The 26,621-nt window shown below is 33.3% G+C and overlaps 2 protein-coding genes and 1 pseudogene across 4 annotated transcripts; 2 read left to right on the top strand and 1 right to left on the bottom strand.

Annotated features, from left to right (window-relative positions):
- LOC105169228 (probable protein phosphatase 2C 10) lies at window positions 1,032-4,785 on the bottom strand. Of its 3 annotated transcripts, XM_011089585.2 has the most exons (7): window positions 4,665-4,785; window positions 4,459-4,564; window positions 4,198-4,310; window positions 3,305-3,544; window positions 2,522-2,798; window positions 1,400-1,554; window positions 1,032-1,299 (listed from the first exon to the last, which is right to left on the bottom strand). In XM_011089585.2, the coding sequence occupies exons 3-7, from the start codon at window positions 4,228-4,230 to the stop codon at window positions 1,165-1,167; spliced, it is 840 nt and encodes a 279-aa protein (XP_011087887.1). In that variant the 5' UTR covers window positions 4,231-4,310; window positions 4,459-4,564; window positions 4,665-4,785; the 3' UTR covers window positions 1,032-1,164. The 3 variants fall into 3 exon arrangements, with proteins under 3 accessions (XP_011087887.1, XP_020551929.1, XP_011087886.1); XM_020696270.1 differs by having other exon boundaries at window positions 3,305-3,537; window positions 4,459-4,748; XM_011089584.2 differs by having other exon boundaries at window positions 4,459-4,747.
- Window positions 11,693-14,465, top strand: LOC105169438 (annotated as a pseudogene).
- On the top strand, window positions 20,355-24,293 carry LOC105169227 (ubiquitin carboxyl-terminal hydrolase 3-like). Its single transcript, XM_011089583.2, has 6 exons — window positions 20,355-20,775; window positions 21,461-21,577; window positions 22,174-22,272; window positions 22,938-23,102; window positions 23,358-23,539; window positions 23,620-24,293. Exons 1-6 carry the CDS (start codon window positions 20,635-20,637, stop codon window positions 24,020-24,022), a joined length of 1,107 nt encoding a protein of 368 aa, XP_011087885.1. The 5' UTR covers window positions 20,355-20,634; the 3' UTR covers window positions 24,023-24,293.

Genomic DNA, 26,621 nt, shown 5'->3' with positions numbered 1-26,621 from the left:
GTTCAAGTGCAACTAACTCTGAATTCCCATTGCTTAGTTGAAAAGGAAAAAGATAATTTATTCTCTTTCTTTTTATTTTTGTTATTCGATTTTGTTGGCTCTCAACTATTTATGGCGTGTTTGTGATTCCAAGTGAAATTTCTATTTTCTATTTTATTATATTTAGTCTATACATATATATAAATTTTTTAAATGAAACAAATAAAACAATCAACATACACAAGAATATATTAAATGCAATAAAAATAAATAAATAAAAGCCACAACAAATTTAAAATAGAGAATTCAATCATCCCCTAAGTTGAAGGTGGACCATAAATTTTTCGCGACATATCCTCTATGGCATCCACACCAACGAAACTTCTATTTCACTTTTGTCCCACATAAAAAACGACATCATTATTCGTACAAGTCACCTACATTTTTTAAAAATTACACAGCCCCAAATACAGCATCATCATTACACAAACTATCCTTAAAATTATGCATATACCCCAAAAAAGTCATCATCATTAAATAAACTACCTTTGTTTTTCTACTGTCACGAATAGTTTTTATAATTATGTAGGAGATAAGGAGCAAAATTAAGAATTAAATTGCAGTTTAAAGGTTGGGATGCATACGTAGAGAAGCGTGGATGTGATACTATTGTATAAATGGGGTAGTAGAACTGAAGCACAGGCAAATAGCTACATCTTGTATATATCACTGGAACCTTTTTCCTATATGGGATTATTACAGAGAACACTGTATAAAACAACCCAACTTGGATGTTTTCATGCAAATTACACAGAAACAATGGTGAAAATCTACCCCCCCCCCCCACCAAAAAAAAAAAAAAAACATCTTGTATATATCACTGGAACCTTTTTCCTATATGGGATTATTACAGAGAACACTGTATAAAACAACCCAACTTGGATGTTTTCATGCAAATTACACAGAAACAATGGTGAAAATCCCCCCCCCCCCCCCACCAAAAAAAAAAAACAAAGAAGGAAAAAGAAAAAGAAAAAGAAATCAAGCAATAGTAAACCACATAACAAAAGCTTTGACACTTAATATTACACCGGGGCCAGATAATAGCAGCCGTTCTCAGATCGACACTCGAGCTGGATTTCTATGAACCATATTGCATCAGATAGAGGGCATAATGTACAAGAGCTAGAACCGGACGACGATGCATGAGATGTCGTCCTTGCTCTCTCTGTTCAATGCTTCTGTTGCCAGTTGCTTGGCCGCTTTCTGGGGGTCCTTGATCTTCTTTGCAATGTCAACAGCCTCTTGATTCGACATTACCTGGAGTTTTTATGGGTAGAAGAGTGGAGAGAGATAGCGTTTATGAATGATGAATGAAAGCACAAGGTAAAAAGACGATAATTATGGGCAGAGAAGAGACCTTCCATAAACCGTCGCTAGCAAGAATAAGGAGGTCGGTATCAGCATCAATCTTGGCATTTGTGATATCCGGGTCAGACCTTAAATGTGTCTTCAAGTTCTTGTCTCCAAAAGCACGAGAAACGGCCAGTTGGCCATTCACCCTTGCAACATCTCCTGGTGAAGAAAGCACAGATTAGGTTAAGTTATTTAAACACAGATTAGGTGAAGATAGACATGTTTTATCCTTTTTTCCTGAACTGAATGGGTATGTTTACACTTATAAGTATACACATACAAAATTTCCCATTGTCAAGAGCTATTCTAACACATCTACCAAATCAGTTGGCAACAATCGACATGCAATATATCCTATAGTTTCTTAATCGGCCAGTTCTTTCTGGCAGATTTTATATCCTAGGCTTTTTCGGTGGTCGGGTGATTGTAGGTACAGAAGGCCAGTGGGATAAGTTCTCATAGTAGCAAGCAGTACTCTAGAGATAAGGTCTTCATTGCTATGAATCCCAAGGTAAGAATTCAAGAACATGGCTCAGAACATAAATGGCTCGTCAACTTTTGGCGAACTAGACAAAGAAAGAAAAAAAGTACAGATAGACTGTTTTCCAAGATATTGTTCTTATGGATGTTTGTCGTATAAATTACACACACACGCACAATAGAATACGGATTAGCTCCCTAAAGATTTTCAAATTAACACCCAGTTTAACAGCTCAGCATCTCATCATATACATGTACTCAGTGACTCGGTACTCTCCTTAGAAATCACGACTACTTGAATTTTCAAATGTAGGAGTAGCTTAAATCATAATTATTGATTGCCAAGACCCTGCTTCTCTAACTATTTGGTTTAGAGAAAATTTGAATGATATAGAATTAGATTATCTTGCTATATCAGACCCAACAGTTGCCGGACGAAATTTAAATGTGGAAGCGTAAAACTCTTATTTACTCAACAATCTGACCCATATAGTGGTGCTCCGACAATTTCAATCATTGTAATTCCCTTTATAAAAATTCTAAAATTTCATTAACTACGTCATCTTTGCTACTACACAGCCATAAGCGTAATTGAAACGATGTCTCAATAACTTATCATAGATAAATAATAGTTATTCAGCATTACCAGGCATGTTCGAGACAAATCCACCTCGGTCTTCGATGCTACCACGCTCGGTGTTGGGTTCATGATCAACAGTCATCTGTATAGCCTGCCCCCTCCTGGAAAGCACTCCTCGTGAATCACCAACATTGGCCACCCACAGATTGCGGCTGTTTATAAGAATTGCAGTGACCGCCGTCGACCCGCCTCTACCGAGGTCAGGACTGTGAGAGAGAATAGCCTGATCAGTTCTCTCGTAGGCTTTAGCAATAGACCTGCCCGGGTCGGTCCAAAACTCCTCCTGGAAAATTCAACATAGTCATACTATGACAACAACAAATTGAAAAGAGTAGCAGAAAACAGGTTGCGGTGAGGGGCACAAGAAGTTAAGTATTTATAAGGAGAGAAATTCTATCCAACTAAATAGGTCATCCATGACAATTCATACGTTATACATAGTCCAGTCACTTTCTGCGACTACGTCATAACATTGTCATAAATACATGGTCCTCAAACTAAATAGTACATTACATTTAGTGTATCTTCAACGAGGGTGAGGTTTCTGCAGTTATTATTTACCAAGATGAAGCTAAAGACAATTTTGCACTATTTTCCGCGTAAGAAACATGCACCGTCTTTGACCATTTTCATTCAGTTAACTCTTGCACTTATCAAACCAAAATTCATCAATATCGTCACTCCTGATCCTATTGTTATCTCCCAACAATGAGATATCCACGTCCATGCTCTCAAGTTCTAGATAGCAAACGACAAAAGCACAACGAATCCTGTCGCTTAGCAACTAACCTCCTTTATGATATTAGAAAACAAATGCTTCTGTAAGTAAGCCGGCACAGTATCTCCCAGATGCCCATCATATATAGCAAATAGCCCCAACTCATGACCGTGAACCTGTACAAATTTAGCAACATGGTAATCCTCCATTGGATGATTTGCCTTCCCTTTCACTAAACTGTACCCATACTTGGCAGACCCCTGATGGCTTCTTCCCTTGCCAGAGCCACATGACGACCGTCCCCCTGCAAGCTAAAGAAAAAGAAGAAAACTTAACTACAAAATGAGCAGAAATAATACGAGTTTTAGGTAATAGATGACGAGCAGATTTGACATTAACCCAGTTCCTGAGACTTCTTAGAACCGACGTAATGCAGAAAAGATGCAACTACGACAGTGTAATTTACACAGCATGCACTAAGGTGAGAAGAGAAACCGAAATCAAGTTTATCTGGATGCACATTGATTTCTGAAAGAAGTTTCAAACATAGTCGGAGCTACCCCAGACGCCATAGAATTGAAACCACATCCGACAGAACTTCATCCTCAGTTGAAACATCAAACTGACAACTTCTTCCACCCAAAAACGAATGTTTAAGCTCAAAATTGAAAGCATTCCAGCAAGCTTTCAAGTATGTCAGACATGAAAGCAAACGGAGATGCTTTCTCCATCGAACTATATGCCACAGAAAGCATAATTCAGCCATAACCCCACTGTCCAACAAAAAAACCCTAGCAGAAATTTCAAAGATAAATCAAGTTGCTGTTGCATATGACCAACTACAAAATTCACCAGAAACACAAAATTTATGAGACCATCATCCTCCTATAACCTAACACAAGAAATAAAAACTAGCAAAAAGCAAAAACCATAAAGACCTTAAACAAGATAAAAAAAACCTCACCTGTGAGTAATTGAAACAGCACAGACTATCCATTTATCCCACAAAACCTCAACCTCCTCCTCTGCAAATCAACATCTACCTTCTAATCCCAGTAAAAGTGAAATACCCACAACCTGTAACATGAACAACAAAATTCTTGATCATGAACAATCAGCCACATATCCAACCCAGAGAACACAATCAAGATTCAAGCTTTATTCACCAAGAATCAAGAAATCAACCAAAATCACAACATGGGCATCCCAAAAATTTTCAACTTACCGATCCACCACTCTCCAAATCAAGAAAACCAAAAAGGGCAAAGGTAGAAGAAGACTAATTATATCAATTCTGCGTCTGCTCTAACTTGATCCTCAAAGAAACCACTCTATGTATACACCCCAAGAAACATATATCAAGATTAGAAAAAAAAGGAGAGAAATTTTCAAGAAAAAGAGAAATGATGAGAAGGGTTATGGTTTTGTTACAGAGAAGAAGAGGGTCATAGATTCGGTGGTGTGCAGGCAAGAATTGCAGCCAAAAGGCCAAGACTCTGGGCTTTGGCCTCCCCTTATTGACTTTGTTGTCTTTATTGTTTATTTATTATTATTTTTTGCAGTGTGTTGTCCTAAGTAAAAATGTTCCCCAGCCAGTCAAGGCACTGTTTGTTTGATTGCATTATTACAGCTGTTTCAGTTTCTTTTTTTCTTTTCTTGCTCCAAACTTCTCATCAGTTTTCCCACAAGTTACACAAAAAGGGTTCTTGCATTAATGGAAACTACTTTCTTCTGATTTGGTCATCTGCTGTGGGGGTCCTCTGTACAATTTTTGGGTCAGCCCTTTCCACCTTTTTCTTTTTCTTTTTTTTTTCCAGATAAAATCATAAAAGATTCTCTCAAAACTTATCGTATACTTTTCATTATTTTAAAAAATATAAATACTTCATTAAAATTAATAATCGTTCAATAAATATTCTTTTATAATAGACAGTCACAAAAAAGCATATGTTAGACGGCGATAATTTTAATAGAATATTTATAATTCTTTTAAATAATTAAAATATATTATTACGGATCGTGGGTATTTAAAAATCTTAAAAAAGTCTATTGTAAGTTAGAAACTTGCTTTTTTATTTGCGTTTATTTGTTCATTCATCACTGTACTAAAACATAATAAAAAATATTTGTCTATATTTCTATAAACATAGAGTTCAATGTGTTTTAATTTATTTTATATTAATATAAAATATAAAATTCAACCTATTAAAAATACTAAAACAACACATGCACATCTTTCTGACTCTCTCTCTATCAAAAACAAAGAATAAACAGCTTAAAACTTGTTGATTTCATATTTGGGGATCTTTGAAATAGGCCCAAACACACTCGATATTTGCTTGTTTTTTTTACACCTTATTTGGGTGAATGTTTGGTTTTGGACTTTTTATATATAATATATAAACACACACATTCATATATATAAATATAATATAAAAGAGATGATTTGACAATAAACAGTGATTTTTGTTTTTAAAAAATACAACATTAAACATACAACAGTTATATACACAAACATATATATATATAAGAGACATAATTTGACAATAAACAGTAATTTTTGTCTCATAAAACACAACGTCAAACATATAACACTTATTTATAAATTATTTTTAAAAACAAATTCAGACATATACACTATTTCCAATAAATATTTATTTATTTTTATTTTTCTCAATCTATTTTCATAAAATAAAACAAAACAAAACATCCAAAAACTATCACCACGACCACTTTTTTGTTATCAACAGATCTTTTTCAGAATTTCAAAGTATTATTCCTTAGTGAGCTGTAGAATATTTTTCCCTATATATATAAATATTCTTTTTCTTTTGTTTCTTTAATCATCTGAATACCGTACGTGGAGCATCCATGTTTTTTCCTACACCAATAAATAAAAAATAATGCAAAAGCAAAAATCAAGCTTAATCAAATTTCAAGAAAAGGGTAGTTATAAAAGAATCCAACGAAATTATGACAGAGAAATGCCTGACTATGTCAAATATTTCCAGTGTTGAAAAGCAATCAACAAGTTCGAAGTTATGAATTTAAGTATTATTAAATGTGTAGATATTTTACTATTTTATGTAAGAGTTTGTCTCACTTTATATGAGTTATTATAATTTTTATTTAAAATAAATTATTTTTACCCAAATCATCAGTCCTTTTATTCCATGGTTAAAAATGAATACTCGAACTCAACAGTCATTTTCCACAGTCATGCAATATTTTCTGCTCGTGATTTTTACAAGTATGACTAAAATATTTGTCATGGCTTTGTTTATAACTAATAATCGCGGTGCATATTTTTTTCACGACGAATAAACTAACTTTTTACATCAATTTTTTTTTATCATGATTAATAATAGTTATTTACTACGACTTTTAATTGATATTGATAAAGATGGAGGTGCTATTTATCTGTTTCAGTGTAAATGAGTGGAATTTCATCGTGCAAAAGCAATTAATAGTTAGTGTGGTGTATATTAAGTATGAAAATCCAAAAAATAAAAAATAAAAAAAAAAAAGATTCACATTCACAGACCACTAACCCCAATCCAAGATGCTGAAATTTGACTTCTAAAAGTTTATATAAATGTATGAAGCCTTTATGTATTATTATAATTACAATAATATGGTAATTAATTGTTTCAAGTGGATCTCTCCTAAAGTCAGCAAAAACATGAACCATACAATACAATCTAACTCAATTTAGTTCTTTGGATTATTAAATTGAAATTAAAAAGAAACTTATAAGTCATGAATAGTACTGATGCAGGTAGTATAGGTGATAGGCTAATGACATGAAAGTGGTAGTAATATTTAAATCACAAGTAGGCTTATAAGTCAATGTGACATTATACTATGTTTGATTTTATTTTTGGGCAATTATCGACACAAAACAAAATACACTCAATGTTGGCCTATTCTATTTTTATACCTTATATGTATTATTTTGTTTTTGAACTTTTTATGTATAATAAATAAATACATTCGAGGATGTTTTTGTCAAAAAATTATTTTATCGTCCAAGTGAGTTACTTTAAGGATCATATTTTTAGTAAATAGTATAAATTTACCATCTTGTAATATATTTATATATATCCATTTATCCTCTCAAGAGTTTATACCATCTAGTCGCAAAAGAAAAATGAAACTAAAAATTTAAATTTTTAATAATAAATTATTTTAATTTGTTCGGATAATTTTAAATCTACAGAATTTTAAATTATTTTCAAATTAAAAAATTTTAAATATTTTTTATCTAGATTCAATCCAGCAATTCAAATGCATATATATGTATATATAAGAAGTGAATATTGTCCAGGTAGGATAATAATGTGATGATTGGAGAAAGGAGGAGTTTGATGAAATGTTGTAAGTGATGGATTTTGTGCATGCGTGTGTAATTATTTATTCCCCCACCAACCCCAATACCCACACTATATATCCCACTCCCACCCACCATTTTTCCTAATTCATCATTCTATCACATAAACACCCAACCACTAATTCTTTATATCCAAGCTTTCTACCAATTCATTTTATTATTGCTCAATTTCACCTCCCAAAAATAATTTAACCCCAATTAAATTTAAATTAATTATATAGCGAATACATTATATTTAGTTATGTAATTAATATAACATCTAAGAAATAATAATTTATCTTTTTCTTATTTTATTTAATTCATGAAAAGGATATTCTTATTGCAAATGACATAATCAGATAACTAGTTGGAACAAAAAAAAGATATATATATATATTATATTCATTATTTATTGAGTATATAATTTAATGAACTCCAATAATTTATTTCAATCAAATCTTAATTATAAATTCAAATAAATTGGATCAAATATCATCATTGTGATTGGTTTTGTTTTTTGTATTTATTTTGAATTTTGGAGATAAAAAGAGAAAAGTAGAGAAAATAAGTGTGTATTGAAAATATATTGTATGTTTGAACTTATTTTTAAAGGTAACTTAAAATATTTTAAAATAAGTAGTGTAGGTTTAATGTTGGGATTTAAGAGACAAAAATAACTATTTATCGTCAAATTATATCTATTTTGCATGTATTTTTATAGAAAAATATTGTATGTTTAATGTTGTACTTTTTTCAGACAAAAATTAATGTTCGTTGTATAATCATATTTTATTTTATATATTTATATACATATATGTATATATATAAGTGTTTATGTTTAATATTATGTTTTTTGAAAATAAAAATTACTGTTTATAATCAAATTATTTTTTTATATTATATTTATGTATGTATGTATGTTATATATATTATACGTAGAAAGCTCAAAATAAAAAATTCATGCGGATCAAGTGTAAGAAAAAAACAGGAAAACATTGAGTGAGTTTTGACGCACCGGACATTCCAAAAAAGGAAACCAAACAAAGCCGCTCTTGTTTGATTTCTAACTCAAGAAAAAAAGTACCCAAAATTTGATCAAAATGATGATCAGCAAAAGCACCATTTCATTCTTTTATTTATATTTTGCAAAGAGGATACAACTTCTGCGAGCTACGGTGGTGGAACTGAAACATGTCAAGGCCTTGGCCCTTCCCATGGCCGCCGATTACCTGGTTGCTCCTCCTCCGTGGTGGCAGACGCCTCTGCATAGACACCACAGGTGCGGCGGCCGGATTCTTCTCCTCCGCAGCCAGCAATCCCACCGCCTTCATGTGCACCAGACGATAAAAACCAGCCGGCGGTGGAGAGGGATTGCTCGACAGCGTTGATCTACAAAGATGGAATTGACCGACTCTTGTTCAAACAAAATGGCATCAAAAGCACCTTTCTACTTTTTTTGGGTTTTTAAATTATCAACAAATAAGTAATTTAATAACTGAGATTTCAAAAGAAAAATTAGTGATTGACTTCTAATAATGCCCCATTCGAAAGTAATTTTGAAATTCATTCGAATTCATTAAAGTTGAGTTCAAAATTAGAATAAAATGATTTCAAATTCTTAAAATTTATAATTATTCATATATATTCAAATTATTTGTTACGACGAATTTAAAATTCATTTACAAAAAAATTACTATAATTTGAAATTATATTTTGTTGACTGTTGAAGAATTTTGATTTATTTTATACAAATTCATTTAAATTCCTTTATCAAAGCTGATAATTTGTGGCACACTTTACGTGTGTGCAACTTTTATAATTGTCATTTGGAATCGGGGATATTAAATCCCGAGTTTTTGAATTTATTTGAATGGTTTTAAATTTAAGATATTTCAAACACTTAGATTTTATTTTAAAATAAATTTTATTAGTCGTGATAGATCTAAAAACTAGGAGGAGATCAAATCAAATTAGATAAGTACGAATTTTGAAACATCATCAAAGTCTTCAACACGTACTCCGGAAGTCTCAATTTCAACTATAGTGATAGGTTTCATTGCACGCCCAACTCAACTATTGAATATAATTTATTTACTTAAATGTATCTGGAATTTATATATTTTATTTATGTAAGACACAAAAATAGAACACAAATTTAAAATAGAAACTGCACTGAATAAAACTATTATAAAAAAAAGGGTAAATTGCACAACACCCCCATATATTTTGGAAAAATAATGCGAAATCTCCTTTGTTATTTAAACAATATAGTTTCATAATATATTCAACACAAAAACAAATTAACTAATAATATTCTAGGACAAAAATCATGTATTTCATTTCTAAAAACATATAAATATTAAAATGGTCCTGAATATTTGATACTTTCATATGTAAAAAATGTATAATAATTTAATTTGATGTGATAATATTTTTTACATATAAATATTATATGAATAATAATTGTTTGGTATTTATAATAAAATGTTAAAAAAGGTAAAGAATTAATCAAAAAAATAAAGAGGGAATATAAAAGCATAAATATCAGAATACATTGGTGGGCGGTAGAAGAACAGTCTCCTGTTTCCTTTTCTTCTGATTTCCGTATCCTATAATGAGTTATACCACATATAATTAATATGTCGAGAATATCGTAATTTCTTTTATATAAAATATTAAATATTATTCGCACAATTCCTAATAATTCTTTAATATTTCATTTCTATCGAAATATAAATCTTCGTTCTAGTTCTTCATAATAACTAAACACTTTAGGTTCCAAAAAATATTTATAATTTATCAAGTAATTAATAGGAATTCATTTAACCAAACCCCTCATATATTTATAACTATCATTTTTAATAACATTTTTAAATTAGGTTATCATTAAAAACTTCATTTTCCCTCTTTAATAACATAGGATTTTTTAAATATAATTTTTGAATTATTTCTAAGAATTTTCTGTCAATTTCTCGCTATTATATAATTTAATTAAGCAATAATACATAGAATTGCGTGTTTGGTTAATAATTCCAATGGAATTATGTAAATTAGCTATAGTAATATCTATATCTAATAAATTAATAATCTAATTAACCAATATTATCATTTTTATATCCAATTTGATACAAACGGTTCCCTTTTTTTGTTTAGTTTTTTTTTCCCCATGTTTTTTGTGGAGAAGTTAAATCTTGGAAATAAAGTTGCTGTAACTGTTCGTGCGCTTTCTTTACTAAATTAACACCTTTACCCAGCCGTTTTTAGACTCTCGTATATACGTACTCACAGCCCTGCGTTTTTCTTCAATGAAATATAAGATTTTACACAAATTTTTCCCACTCTTCCTGCTTCTTGACAGAATTCAACTGGAAATCATCTCAATGAAAGATCTAGATTCTGAAGGGATAAAAGGATAAAAACAAAGAGGATCAAGATTCAGGTATATATGTGGCTGGTGTTTTTCCTGGGTTTCTTGAAAATGTTCCGTTAATCGCGTGTGCAACCCTCGTGGTTTTGAATTTTTTCTTGAAGTTTTGCGTGGAGATTCCACCATTCTTTGGCTTTTAATTCCTTGCATTACTCGCGTCTTGCTTTTCAGGGATGTCTCGAATATGAACCCACTTTCTTGTTTTTACTTCTGTTATGTTGGGTTTGCAATTGCGAGTACATTGTGCTGCATGGTTTCTTGGTTTGATGAAATAACCGGTTCCCTTTTATTGTTTAGTTTTTTTTTTCCCCATGTTTTCTTGTGGAGACGTTAAATCTTGGAAATATCCACAAACGAATTGGTGTTGTTTACAAGACTTTACGCCATTATCTCTTATTTTCCTTTGAACGGATGTTCACTGTCGTTTCTGCTTTTCATTTCCCTGTTTTCATGGATGTGTTTTTCTATTATTTTCATCTTTGGTTAAAGAAAACTGTGTGTGGACAAATTGTTGTGAATTAGATACAGTTCTTTTTTGTCTTTTTGGTTGCGGTGAATTAAATACGATATTGCTGGTGCCTTGTGGTTATATTACAAAAATGAAGGAAATATTCTAGTGTTTTCTATTGTCAGGCTCCAGTGCCTCTAGAACTTCTGGGAAAAATGAAGAAGTTGGCACTTTCATTGTATCCCCAGGTGACTGATTACCTTACTTTATATTTTTCAATCATTCTTAAAGCTTATCATATGTATCTAATTCATAATGTGTGAAATCTGAAAGCCAATTTACAATTGAATTGTACATTTTGCACTTGTTCTTTCAGTCATGTATGTGACGTTTTGCCAATTTCACTTATTCTTAATGCTAATCAATGGTTACGCTAGCACTAAAACCATGTTCTATGGGCCAACTGCCATTGATTGTGGATGAAGTTGGCTCTTGTCAAATTTGTTAGATTATATATAGCTCTCGAAATGATTTTGTGGTTGAAGAATTTCAGTCCTCCACCTGTGATTTTTCATGGTCATCGAGGTCTTGTTTTCTATTTACTTGATTATGCAGACATGTTTGCTAGCCTTCTCTCTTATTGATGACCTAATGCTTCTAGGTCTTATATGGATATTTGGTGATTGTGTTCTTTTTTTAAACTGGTGGTGCAGGCCGTGGATTGGTTTGTAGTCTGAACGCCTCCAAAAAGTTTTGGATTATGTGAATGAAGTGCATACTCTGACCAGTGTCCTAAGCTTGGATTTTGGCAAAACAGTGAGTGATGTCCATCCAAGCTTGCATGGATCAAGCATGGAACTTGTGACAAATATCAGTAGCAGCACATTAGAGGGGCTTGATCAGGCTATCCTGGGGTTGAAAACAGAAAGAAAATTTCGTCTACAAAAGGTATTGTGCATCTCGATAATCTTATGTTTATTTTTCATTTACTTGTTCATTGAAAACTATGGTGGTTGCAGCTTAAAGATGTAGCTGGATCTCTATTTGAACTATGGAACTTGATGGATACACCAAAGGAAGACAAGGTCTGCTTCTTGAGAATTACTTCTGTTCTTGGTTCCTCAGAATCAGAAATTGTGCAACCAGACGCTCTTTCATTCGAGGTGATTGAACGGGTACAGCGGCAACATAAAATCCCTACCTGTACTGCTCCCTTCCCATGAGTAGTTGACCAATCTGTAGTGTTAACTCCGACAGGTCAGCAGAGGTCGAGAGGCTCACAAAATTGAAAGCAAGCAGGTTGAAGGAACTTGTTATGACGAAGAGGTGAGAGTTAGAGAATATATACCGTAGAACTCATATTCAACCTGATCCAAGCACCGCTGCTGATAAAACCAATGCTTTGATAGACTCTGGTAACTAATCTTGACTACAAGAGATGTACTTTTGTGTACGGATGTCCGCATCTCGTGTCTTGTTGATTCTTAGTCAAGTTAGATGCTGGGAACTTGATTCTCTGCAGGTTTGGTGGATCCATGTGAGATTTTGGCTAATGTTGAAGCGCAAATATGTAAACCCAAACATGAAGCTTTGAGCCGTAAAGACATAATCGATAAGATAGACAGGTGGCTTTCTGCCTGTGATGAGGAAAAGTGGCTTGAAGATTATAATCAAGTAAGCTAAAAATGACAATGATCTAATCATTATTTCCTTATGGGAACGTTAGTTATTTAAAGATCAGTGATTCGTAAGAGTTGTAATTTCTCCATATTCAGGTACAAGAGTTTCCATTTCTAGCATTTTCTAACGTCTCTTATTTGAATATCAGGATGATAACCGTTACAGTGCTGGAAGGGGCGCACACATAAATCTAAAGCGTGCAGAGCGAGCCAGAATTATGGTTAATAAGATTCCAGGTAGGTCTCAGGGCTGTTGGTGTCTTTCCTTGCATTAGGTGAGATTGTATTTGTGGAGGTAGGTAACAAGCTGCGCTTTTCAGTTATGGTCGACGATCTAATTAGTAAGACGCTAGCATGGGAGGATGAGAAACAGAAACAATTTCTTTATGATGGGGTGAGCTATTAAAAGTTTTTCCCAGTTTTAAAACACTTTGCTAATGGTTAAGATAAATTGGCTAATAGAATTCTGCCTTTTTACAAGCAGGTGCGGTTGATATCAATACTGGAGGATTACAAACATGCTAGACAACATAAGGAAGAGGAGAAGAAGCGAGCTCGGGTACTAATTCTATTTGTCTTCGGAAATTCTTATTACTTGGTTTCTTCAAAGAAGCATAAAAGTAAAAACAAAATTAAAGTTTGGTTGGTAGGCTAAAATAAGCATGGTGGATAATGGGTGAAGTGAAGATTTCTAACACATATGTTTGTAGGCATTTATTAATAAGGATAATTAGACTGATACAAGAATTGTCAAAACATGCAAACTACCTCTACTATCAGTAATTACATTGACTTACTCTAGAACCATCATTTATCAAACAACCATTGTCTATATATGTTGAGTTTGTCAATTATACCATGCTGATGGTCTTACAACTACTCGAAGGTAATGGAACTCATGTAGTGACATCTTGACTTTAATCAACATATTATCCTTGTTAACATCAGTTTCAGCCTATCTCCTAACTTTGTATGTGTGTATATATATTGGACTGTAAGGGCCATCTGTATGCTGTCTTTCAGTTTGAGTTTAAAATTCTGGCCGAATTGATGGGCCAACAGAGCATTCTTTTTTAAGTGCATCTAGACAGGTTTCTTGGTCGTAAAGCACTTTTGCCATGTTTATGCCTTTCGACTGGAGAATGCTATGAGCAATGATTTCAGTCACAGGCGGACACTGTGGCACCCAATAATTTTCATATCTCAGTTTCTTTACAATTCTATCTTAATGCATACTATATGATATGATTGCAATATCTGTTCTTTTTTTTTTTTTTTTTTTCGGCGAGTTACAGAAGGCTATCAACTTACATGAGAAATCGTTTTTCGGTACTATGTGCAACATGCATTTATTCGATTGTATAAGTGAAGCATGTAAGTGAGGATAGATGATCTACACTCGTTTATTAGAAGGCTGAGGGTTGGAGTCTAAATTTGGTTTGTCAATTTTGTGCGAAATAAAGTAATCTCATATTCTTAAGAATTGTGTGGGAATCAAAAGGATTGAGTAGGAAATTTAAATACTAAACTGAATCACACATGGGCTACAACAAGTATGTATTTTGACAATATTTAGAGTTTAATGGTGGCTGGTGTGACTATATTTTTCTCTTTCTATTTTTCTAACTGAAAAGTAAGTCATGTTTTCTATTCATTCTTCTCTGTCAATTTTTTTGCCATATTTGAAAGTCAAGATAAAGGTGAAACCATTGGTTTTATACTTTGTAAACTTGAAAACCTAGAGCTCTGTCTGGTTTCTGTGAAAAGTTCAACGTTGTCATCATTGTAATTTGGAAGAGATAGGAATTGCAATTTTTGGGGCAAATTAGAGTATGAGGATGCAAGTGTAGAGTTGAGTGTTAAATTGAAGAACGAATCTCCATTTGTTTTTGTAAATTTATCTTGGTTTGTTCGTTGTGTTGGGTTTTGTTCATGGGTTTGCATTGGAGTTTTTTGATGTCATTTATTTATCATTTTGTATAATTATACACAAATATCATGTTTATTCATGTTATTGACATCTTCGACTTTGCAGGTATTTCACATAAAATTTTGTTGGAAAATCTTTATTGTTCAATCATGTACTGTTTTATTTGTGAGCTTTGATAATGGAACACTATATAAAAATATAGGATGGTCGTCTACATGCCAATTTTAATCTTTTCCCATCGAGATTTGATAATTGGTACTTCTTTGTCAATATATATAATGTGCAAAATTGTGAAATGATTTTAAAGAACATGGAGTTTTGGTAACTATAATAGTCTCATACATGAGAAATCATATGATTTGCATTTGAGGAATTAACTATAGTTTATATTTCACAAATTTGTTTTGTCTTATGAAATGCTTTTGTTTTCTAAAATAGTGAAAGCTTTTTACTTGCATATGCATGAATTTTGTCCAATTGCTAGTATTGAAAAATGTTCTTCCACCATCAACTCTTTTGTTTTCAAATAAGCATAAGATTAGATTGCACAATTTATTTATTTTTTTAAAAAAAAATCTCTATATATCTGTATCTCTAAATATATAAGTAATGAAGTATAAAATCTATGTGATAATTCTTTTTCTCTAAGTGCATAATATGGTCGCATATTTAGACTTCCAAGAAAAATCATATTTTATTTTTGTTGTAATGAAACTAATATGAATTGATTTTATAATCATAAAAGGTACTTCAAAATCATTCAGTTGATTAAATGGCTGAAATGTCACATTTTTATTAATTGTCTTATAAGTTTTTGAAGACGCTAATTAACAAGAGACATTATTAATTATATTAACATTTGCCAGTATAAATATACACCTATTTGAAAAATAAATTAATTAAATTGGCATGTAGACGACCGTTTGATATTTTAGTATATGTTGTTTTATTATTGATGTTTACAAGTAAAATAAGTTGTGGTTTGTACAATAGCGATTTTCTAGCAAACTGTGTTGTGGGGCACTTGCAAACTTATCTGTCAATAACATGAATAAATATGGTGTGGTGTAAAATCTGTACAAAATTTTAAATGAATGACAACAAAAAATTTCTGAAATAGCAAATCTTGGAACAGAACTTAACACAAGAATAATTGAGAATAAATTTGCAACATCAGTGGAGAATTGTTCTCCAATTTAGGCTTCAACTCTCCAACTTGCACCTGCAGTATTCTCTAAGGCCTCAAAAGATTGTATTCCCACTCTTTCTAGATTACAATAGTGAGAACGTAGAGCTTTAATAATAGAAATCGGAGGACTTTTGGTTTTTAAAGTTTACAAAGGGAAAATGCAATGGCATTAAACTTTACTTGATTTTCAGATATGAGAAAAAAAATTGACATAGAGGAAACAAATGGGAGCATGGACTAATTATTCAGTAAGAAAAGTGAGAGAGAAATGTGTAGTTACATAGGTTATCATTTGGTTTTAAATGTTGTCAAGGTGCATCCTTTGAGCCAGCCAATGTGTGTTTAGTTTAGTATTTAAATTTCTTACAACAATCTTTTGAACGCCCACACAGCTCTTAGGAACATGAGGTTATTCAAGTAAGCACATACTGCAAACCAAATAAAGACTCTAAACACCTCAGCCTTCATGGACGAGTATGTAGAGAGAGGTTGCATGTTTTTCTCATTCTTTTCTTTTTTATTTCTACAGGCTGACACTAGACGAAAGGCTGCGATTGGAAGTCGACATACTTGAGGGAAATGGCTTGCCGTATAACACCTAACGCTATTGAAGACGATGTCAAGTTCTCAACACAAGAGCTTTTCCTGATTGTACGCACCGGCATCCACCTGATGAGTTCAAGTGATTCTGAATATGAGGCTCTCGAGGATGTTGACGAGTCTTGCCTACTATAAATTAGAATATTTTGTTAGCATTTTAACTTTTTTGATATTAAATGTTAGGCGCCTTAGAATTTTGAAGTCATAGTCAGAAAGATGTAAAAGGGAGGTTTCTCCAAGAAAATGCAATCCAACGTTGCTGGTTGAGATGAAATTTTAATTTCCCATCCAATCTTTTTTGCCTGGCTTATCAGGCTGCCGAGAGGTCTTTAAATTCCAGGAGATTGCAAAGGCACTAAGTATAAGTCAACTATTCCATGTGGACAACACACTAATCCCCTGAATCAATTCCAAATTTCCACATAAAATACTATTGAGCCGAAAACATACAAGAAAATCAGGCCTGCCTGCTTCATTAAACTTGCCAAATTTTCGAAAGGACTCACACAAGGGAAATTTCCTTGTCTATTTCCTCTTAATTTTCTCTATTCTTTCCACCTTCTCTTCGTCACTGCGTACCTGTACCACACTTGCAACTTCCTCCCCTTTGAAACCACACATAGACATAAACTTCTCACCTCCAAAAATATATGAAATACTGAGAGTTACAAGGAATGAGTTTGTGTAGCAAAGTCCACATGCTGTAGAGTATGTGGGAAATACCTAAAGAATTCTGTGCTTTTCTTTTTTTTAGGGCATATGAGTTTGATTCTGATCAGAACGTCTATCCTCACGTTTGTGATCTTCTTTTCGGTTTCTATACCATAACAGAAGAAAGTATAAATTTCTATCATCTTCCTCTAAACTTGGTACAGTAGATTTGGATGAACAAATGGATGTTAAAACTGCTTTTTTGCATCGAAATTTGGATGAACAAATTTACATGAGTCAACCTTGTGGTGTTGTTAATAAGAAAAAATCAGATTATGTGTGCTTACTGAAAAAATCACTTTATGGGTTGAAATAGTCTCCTAAACAATGGAATAAGAAATTTGATCATTTCATTCATTCTTTAAAATTTCAAAATAGCGCCTATGATCCTTGTCTGTACTTTAAATACGAGAATCACGTCCATCTATTTCTTGTACTTTAGTTAGATATATGTCAAATCAAGGTCTTCCTCATTAGGAAGCTATTAAATGGCTTTTGAGATATTTGAATGGCTCTTATAGTTCTGGTATTAATTCTCTAAATGCTTTGAAGGTGCAAAATTAGTTGGCTATGTGGATCCCAATTATGCAAATGATAGGGACAATAAGAAAATCAAATACCTCTTATGTGTTTACTTTGTGTGGAGCATGCATTAGCTGGAAATCACATCTTCAACACATTTTTCCACTTTCTAATACTGAAGTTGAATATATTGCCACAACTGAAACTTTTAAAAAAGCTATTTGACTTGAAGGATTATTAAAAGAAAATCAGTTTTCCAAATAAAAACACTTATAGTTTTCTCTAATAGCCAATTATCAGGAATCCAATTGTGTAAAAATCTAGTCTTTTCATTTCATTAGTGACATTTGTTAGAAAAGAAATATCAATCCTAAAAAAATCAGTTCTAAAGATAACCCAGATGATATGGGCACTAAGTGACTTCCCATTGAAAATTAAAAAAATGTCTTCACATACTCAATTTGTTATAAACTATTATTTTATGTGTATTTTGTCTTGTCTCTTGTCCTTTTTGCAGGTATCTCTCAGGGCTCCGGAATATTCAGGTTGTGATGAAAGTCTTTCTTAAGATCCATCATCTTGGATTTGGTCCAAGGTGAAAATTGTAAATAAAAGTGTGGCCCAAACCCAAATGGTCCAGACCCATCTCACTGGATGGCTTAAACTACTAAGCCCACTCCACTTTGGATGACCCATTTGGTTTACTCGATTCACTAGGTTTGATCCGGTCCGACTGCTTTAAATACTAATTCTTTCTCACTTTCTCTCATAACCCTAACCCTAATCCCTGACTGTTGTTCTCTCTCTCTCTCTCTCTCTCTCTCTCTCTCTCTCTTTTGTTTGCCCCTGCCGTTTCTTGATACTCCTCCACCGCTTTCTTTTCCCAATTATTTTCTCCGACCATTTAATGGCATGTCTCTATAAAAGGCTGGTCCTTCATTGGTTCTTTAGAATCCGAAGAAAGAAAACACTGATCTCCCTTATTCTCTAATTAGTTCTTCATGATCTGACCCTTTGTGGTTTAAAGCATTTGTGAGATTATGTTGCAGATCTTTGGACTTTTGTTGTTTTGGATATTCACCACTGGATCAGACTATCTGAGCCTGTTTCTGAGATCCTTGTTTGTGTTCCTTATTTATATTGTGATATTGTTTTAGATCTCTAATTTTTAGGTTTAGATCTATATTATTCTGATTCTTTATTCTTGTAATTCATAGATCTGTAAACCCAATTATATCTATAATTTAGTTCGAGAGTCTGTAATATTTTCTGGAGCATGGTTTTCATCGTATACCCAACAGTGGTATCAAAGCCTAGGTTAAGTCTCTGGTTCCATCGCACTCAAACAGTAAAACTGTTCCTAATCCATATCTCTATATTAACTGTGATATTTGTTTCTTAATCTGTTAATACTTCTTATTATCCTCTAACTAGGACCAATCCTTGCTATTTCCCAATAACTAATGAGGGAATAAATAATTATCTTATCATTATATTAAAAAATATTAAATAAATTTAGGGTTAAGTACATATAGACCAATCTAAAAATGTAAAATTGATATCTTTCTCCAAATAAGTTTTAAAATTACACTTGCGCCCCTCCAAAAATTCATTGCTTACATCTGACTCTATTTTTGTTAAGTTTGAACAAAAAATATCGACGTTAACAAAAAATTTACATAAATTTTAAATTTTATTGTGCATTGAACATTCTTATATAAATAATTTTGTACTTATAAGAAAAAATATATAATATTTTTAACCGCACTCCCCATATATATATATATATTATTTTTATCTCTTTCAAAGTATAAAAATATACATAAAAATATTACATGATGGACAAAATTAAAATTTTATGTAATTGCTTTTGTTAGTTTCAGATTTTCAACATTTTTCGTCAAAACTCTAATAAAAAATTGTTAGGTGCGAGGAAAGAAATTTTGAAGGGAACATAAGCACAAGTTTAAAACTTCTACGAGTAAAAATTTAATTTCGTATTTTCAGATGACGTCTATGTATAATTAACCTATAAATTTGTAAATTCTAATAGCAAAAAATATTAATTTATGAACATGATTTATATTTTAAAATTAAGTGATTTTTTTTTAATTCACGCCAAGAAATTCTTTATTTTACTCTATTTTAGTAAGATTTTTTTTCTTTATTTTGTCAGAAAATATTTAACATAATTTAGATTTTGATTTACGGTAATATCAGTTCCCCCCCCCCATGCCCCAACCCCCACCCCACCGCCCCCGTGGAGTCAACACAGCTTGCAATGCTTCTTCATAAATAAATATATAAATACTAGGTCATAGAAAGAACATAACGACGTTAACTCATAAGATCAGGCCTCCCCCGCCCCAAGAACCCAATTCTCGAACACATTCTCCTCCTCCGATTCAACGAGAAAGATTAAGAATAGTGCCCTAGCAACATCGATCACAATTGCAGATTGCGGTTGACGAAGGTGTGTGATGATTGTGGAGCAATAAATTTAGAGGGATAGAGGAGTTCTGGTATATGGTGGATGGTGTCACACTCACAATGGGTGTGGCGGGTTCCAAGTTAGAGAAGGCTCTGGGCGACCATTTTCCGGAGGGCGAGAGGTACTTTGGCTTGGAGAATTTTGGCAATACTTGTTATTGCAACAGCGTACTCCAGGTGGCTAGCTTGCTATTTCTTAGTTATTGGGACTTTTTTTTGTTATTGTTGAATTGTAGGGTTTCTTGAATTAGTCATTGGCGTTATTCGGTTTGTGGTGAATATGTTCTACAAATTTTATTGAAATTTCAAAAAATGGGTTTAGGTTGTTGCATGTGAAGCAAGAAATTTTGGATAGTTTCATTTGTTAATTACCTGATAAAGCTTAGGTTGAGTTTGTTCTTTCAATTTGATTGGTCTAGTCTTTGGTAAAAGATGTCTATACCTCTTTTAAGGAAAAAGATTGTTGATTCCTTTTCTTATGGTTCACTGGGTGCATCGATGTTTTTATGTTCTTCGGGGCTTTGTGTACAAATGACTGTTGATGAGATATCTGTTGGCAGCTGCTCCATCTTGCCTATGTAACATAAGGTATCCCATAAGTGGGTGGAGGTGGAGCTCTTTGTGTTTTTGAAGTTGTGGCTGTTTGTTGAAAGAATTGCATATCTCTTGAGGTTATAGGAATTAAAGATTTTATAAATAAAAGAAGTTCTATAAAAATAAGTTTTTAATATGCAGCAATTTTTGGAAGAGTAGATTCAATAATTAAACCAATGTTGCATGTTCAGTTAAAAGACTTCTATTTCATACGTTCTGGCAGTCTTCAATGTTTATGAATATTGTTATGTATTGGTTCTCTTCTCAGGCTCTTTACTTTTGTGTACCATTTCGTGAGCAACTTGTGGAGTATTATTCAAATAACAAAAGCCAAGGTGATGGAGATGAGAATCTCTTAACCTGTCTCGCAGAACTGTTCACACAGGTAATAGATTTAAGTAAGAAATGCTAGTATCTTATATTTGGTAGCCTTTATGCTCCTCTATCGCATTAGAGGTAGGTATTATGTGTCTGTGCTCCAAAAAAATTGCGGATCTGGCTGCATCAGATGATTTCTCAGGCTGTTCATAGCCTGGAACAATGGAACACCGGCTCCCATTCCTGTTCAGGTCCAGCTGGAATTGGAGATCTGGCGAACTATGTTATCTGTCGAGACCACCTTATTTCTGAGAAGCTTCTTTGATGTTGTGAGAACTTAAATTATGAGAGCCATGTGCATACATTGGCAGAAGAATTCATCAGATGTGGCATATATTATCACGGATTTAACTGCAGTTAACAAAATTACACATAAATCTAGCGGCGTTTTGAGCTTCTTGTTGTTTTCTGTCTAATAAGACTAACGTGTTTGCCTAATTACTTACAAAAATAAGTTGGTATGTGCAAAACATACAGCTGGCCTGCTGGGCCTGACAATCAGCACTTTAGAAAAGATTCACCTGCATGACAGTTAAGTTGTTACTGAAGCTTTTATGTTCAACTTCCCTGAGTTTAACAAATATGCTATTGTTCCTTACGCAGATAAGTTCCCAGAAGAAAAAAACAGGTGTTATTGCTCCAAAACGCTTCGTACAAAGACTGAGAAAAGAAAATGATGTTTTCAGGGGGTTCATGCATCAGGTGTGTTTTTGTAAACATGGGTTCTTTTGACTTGGTTTTTTAAGGTACTGGGCAGTGAGATGGAGAATAAATTATTTATATTTTCAAGTAGAATGACAAACCTGTCCTCGTCCATCCTTTTCCAAGATGATGAGTTTTGTATGTATTCACTCTTAATTTATCCGTGGGATCCTTTTCATCATGTCCAAACATATATTTCAGTACTTAGCAATTGCCTTGATGCACTTGAATGTAGTGATTCCACAAATCCAAGTCAGGGGACTTCGGCAATTGGGCAATAATTATTGCACTCTCAGTTTTCTCTTTATCCGAGAGTCAGGATTTTATTAATTCCAATCTGGCTTATGTTCTAGTTATGCCTCTCCAATTCTTTTATGTCCAGTGGAGGTGCCGTTTATCCATATGTTGCATTTTCTGATGAGTGGTGCAATCCTTCTGTGGCTAGATACATGTTATGTTGAATAAATTCTTACATTTCCAGGAGCCTTAGTTTGTTCAAAAGGTCTTTAGTTCATTTGGCATCAGAAGTTGAGTGGGATGGCCATGGACTTCCATTGTACAATGTCTTGGCACATAACAAGAAGAATCTTCTTTGTCGGGCATCTTTCTGCATGATTTTCATGATATATCATGAGCGACTGATGAACTCCTGTGCTGTTACACAGGATGCTCATGAATTTCTGAACTTTCTGCTAAATCACCTTGTTGATATACTGGAGAAAGAGTCTCACAAGGCAAAAAATCAGGCTCTTGCCAATGGGCCAAGTAATGGTCAGGTCAATGGTGTTAAGCAGGAACCAATGGTTACTTGGGTGCACAAAAATTTTCAGGTAAATTTACAGGATATTCTGCAGTGTTCCGATAGTTCAATGCTTTATTTTCAGTCCTTTGAAAGCATATTGTGCATAGCTGGTCTCTATGAAGTCCGGTTATCTTTATCTCTATCTCGAAATCATTGTGGGGTTTGATGCCAGCATGATTAATTGAACTTGGTCATATCATACCATTTTTAATGATTTTGGGAAGGCTTGCCGAGTGTTTTCTTCTCATTTTCTGGTTTAATCTCGACTTCTGACGAGGTGCAGGGTATTCTAACAAATGAGACGAGGTGTTTAAGGTGTGAGACAGTTACTGCAAGGGATGAGACGTTCCTTGATTTAAGCCTGGATATTGAACAAAACAGTTCAATTACCAGCTGCCTCAAGAATTTCAGTTCTACAGAAACCCTGAACGCCGAAGATAAATTTTTCTGCGACAAATGCTGCAGGTAGTTGCCCTATTTTATCATTGTGATTTGTGACCATATTGTCATCCACAATGAAGTTAATTTTGCTCACTTGGCAACAGTTTGCAAGAAGCCCAGAAGAGGATGAAGATAAAGAAACCACCTCGTATCCTGGTCATTCATCTCAAGCGATTCAAGTTCATGGAACAGCTGAACAGACACAAGAAGCTATCCTATCGTGTTGTGTTCCCCCTGGAACTGAAACTCAGCAACACTATGGAGGCAGCCGACTCTGAGTACTCATTGTTTGCTGTGGTGGTTCATGTTGGGAGTGGGCCAAATCATGGGCATTATGTAAGTCTTGTCAAAAGTCATAATCATTGGCTGTTTTTTGATGATGAAAATGTGGAGATGATCGATGAGTCCGCCATCCAGACATTTTTTGGATCTGCTCAAGAATACTCGAACAACACAGATCATGGGTACATTCTGTTTTACGAAAGCATCGGTGCTGACAAGTACTGAATAAAATATCACCCAACTGCAGAACTTTTCGTTTACTTGTTGCAAAGTCATTGCCCGTACAGCATACTTGGTTTTGGTTCTAATTTTATTTTCTCCATGGTATGTGTCACCTGCATGTTCTTGTACAGTATGGATTTGACATTGCTTCAGGTTTAGTTCAGGCAATAAAAGGAGTGATCTGATAAAATATTTGATACCAACTGTTTCTTGGACTTGGATGTTATATGGATTCCTTGTGCGTGCTCGATTTGCTCCGTTATTGTCCGTAAAATATGTGTTTTTATTTCTGCACTATATCTTTCTGTACTCCCTTTGTAGCGGAGAAATATGGGACGTCAAGGATTGGCAGGGGTTTCATAGACTGCTTCTGCTTCAGACCTTTAAAAGACCGAGCTGCTGAATCAGTCCCACAGAAAGGGCCTGGCTTTAGTAAATGAGTTAAAGGGCCAGCAATAGTTGCATAATCCTTGACAAATCTTCAGTAGAACCCAGGAAGGCCCGAAAATGCCCTCAATTTCGAAAGGGAGTCGGGACTTAGGAGTGGGCCGAGACTGAATTACCATATAATTATCAGGGGGAGCCTCACACCTCCAGAAATAGTATGGGGTGACTTATGTGGAGGATGGGTTGAACAACAATTTACCCTCCTATATTGTACGAAAAGAGTAAAACAAAAAAAATTCTCTCCCTCCCCAACCCCCAACCCTCAACCCTAAGGCGGTAAAACAAAGATGCATTTAACCCCATGTAATAGCGGGATGATGTTCGTATACCACCCAGTTAAATTAAAAGATTGAAATGCTCTCCCATACATACGGATGTGGAGTATGAGCAAGATTTTCAATTAGGCAGGGGAACTCGTGCTATTCTTTCCTCACATGGGGGCCTTTACGCGATTTCAGCTAAACACAAGGGGTTATATAAATCACCATATATTTGATGCCCTAACACAAAACAAAACAACACCACACAAAGAAATTGAATTGGCGAATTCACTACCACTTTCGTAGTTGGACCAAATGGAAATGCACAAGTTGCTCAAAGTTGAGGTCCAGTGTTCAAGTGGTACTAGTCACCATCTTCAAAACATCATAAGAGGTATTCAAAATACCTCCCCTTTTCCCTTTTTGCTACACCAAACAACTCCGGGAAAATTATTAAAAAAAGTAACATTTTTTTTTTACATTTTATAAATAATTTTCCCAACCGCTACTCTCCTTCAACCTATGGCTGTCCAATTAGACTAAGGCATGAGGGTGATTATATATCTCTTCACTGCATAGATATATTATGCACTTGGTTAATTTTTAAATAAATCATATCTGTTTTGAATTATATAACTAAATATTCATCCAAATAAAAGGTACTCGTAAGTTGTTAAGTCAAATATAAATACATTCAAAAGAAATCAAGTTACAAAAATCCATTAAAAAGATAAATATATAACCATATTCATAAAACTTAAATTCACAACCTAAAACTTACCACTTAAATAAAGCCTCATCAACCATTGCTCTATTGCATAAATAATGAGTCTAAGATATTTGTGCAAAAATTCAATTACACTTTATAGTCATTCCATATTAGTGTGCAAAATATATATATATCTTTTATCTTATACAGAAATGACAATTACATAAACATAAATAATATATCAATTTAATTGATAAATTCAAATAAAAATAAACAAACTATATACTCGGAAAGTAGATATGTGAAAGATTGCCCACAAATAAAATATCTGCCGCCCTTAGCGTGTAAATCGACTTCAGCGAGCTTGGAAAAGTCTATTTCGGTCCACAAGCGGGTGGGGTCTGAACCTCAACACAACACATTCAATACTATTAATACCTTTCACCTATATCACTGACCACCACAAAATCATGTTTCATTCTTTACATTTTCATGAATTCCCAAAAAAAAAGAAAAATCAAAACTTAATTGTATTCATCACCAGCAAAAAATATTTGTCATAACAATCAATCGTTAAGTATGTTGGGTTATCGTGATGGGGCCGGATGTAGTTTCTTTCTTATATTTTAATTATGGACAAATTAAATTTTTCATCGTTACTCTTTTCTTGAATTATATATAAACTAATAGAATTATACGATTTTTTGGATCGAAATTTTGAATTGCATCAGATCTCAACGTATTTAAATCGAGTTCATCTTAAATAAATATTAATCATATTTGAAATAGACTAAAATATTTAAGCAACAGCCAATTATTAAGTCATGATAATTAAAAAAATACAAGGCTTGCCTAATCTAACATTTTGGTGTGTGCCCACAAATAATAAAATCCCTTCAATTAATTATACTATACATCTATCTATCTATAAAAGAGTGTTAGTTCTTGAGCTCACCTACCACTGTGTGGAGTGGTATGTATGATAGGGTAGGTAAGGCAAAGGTGTAATTAATTGTTTTCACGTGGGCATTTTTTGGTACAAGGCTATTTAATATTTATTCAAGAAAGCAACTTGACTTTTCCTGATCTTGTGTTGAATACAAAATCATAATTATATCATATTGATTACAGTGTATTACTATTTAATATTAAAACGTTGAAGTTTGTCATCTTTTATGCTCTCTAA

Source organism: Sesamum indicum, linkage group LG8, assembly GCF_000512975.1.
Source record: "Sesamum indicum cultivar Zhongzhi No. 13 linkage group LG8, S_indicum_v1.0, whole genome shotgun sequence".
NCBI classification, from domain to species: Eukaryota; Viridiplantae; Streptophyta; class Magnoliopsida; order Lamiales; family Pedaliaceae; genus Sesamum; species Sesamum indicum.
Note: the sequence above shows the minus strand (reverse complement) of the source record. Positions and strands in the feature narration are given on the sequence as shown.

Bases quoted from the DNA above. Each gene is read 5' to 3' on its own strand.
- LOC105169228 (XM_011089585.2), bottom strand. From the start codon at position 4,230: ATGGATAGTCTGTGCTGTTTCAATTACTCACAG. The intron at 2,799-3,304 runs GTTAGTTGCTAA...TGAATTTTCCAG, and splicing joins TTTCTAATATCATAAAGGAG to GAGGAGTTTTGGACCGACCC. The intron at 1,300-1,399 runs GTCTCTTCTCTG...TAAAAACTCCAG, and splicing joins CTAGCGACGGTTTATGGAAG to GTAATGTCGAATCAAGAGGC.
- LOC105169227 (XM_011089583.2), top strand. From the start codon at position 20,635: ATGGTGGATGGTGTCACACTCACAATGGGTGTGGCGGGTTCCAAGTTA. The intron at 20,776-21,460 runs GTGGCTAGCTTG...TTCTCTTCTCAG, and splicing joins ATTGCAACAGCGTACTCCAG to GCTCTTTACTTTTGTGTACC. The intron at 23,540-23,619 runs GTAGTTGCCCTA...ACTTGGCAACAG, and splicing joins TTCTGCGACAAATGCTGCAG to TTTGCAAGAAGCCCAGAAGA.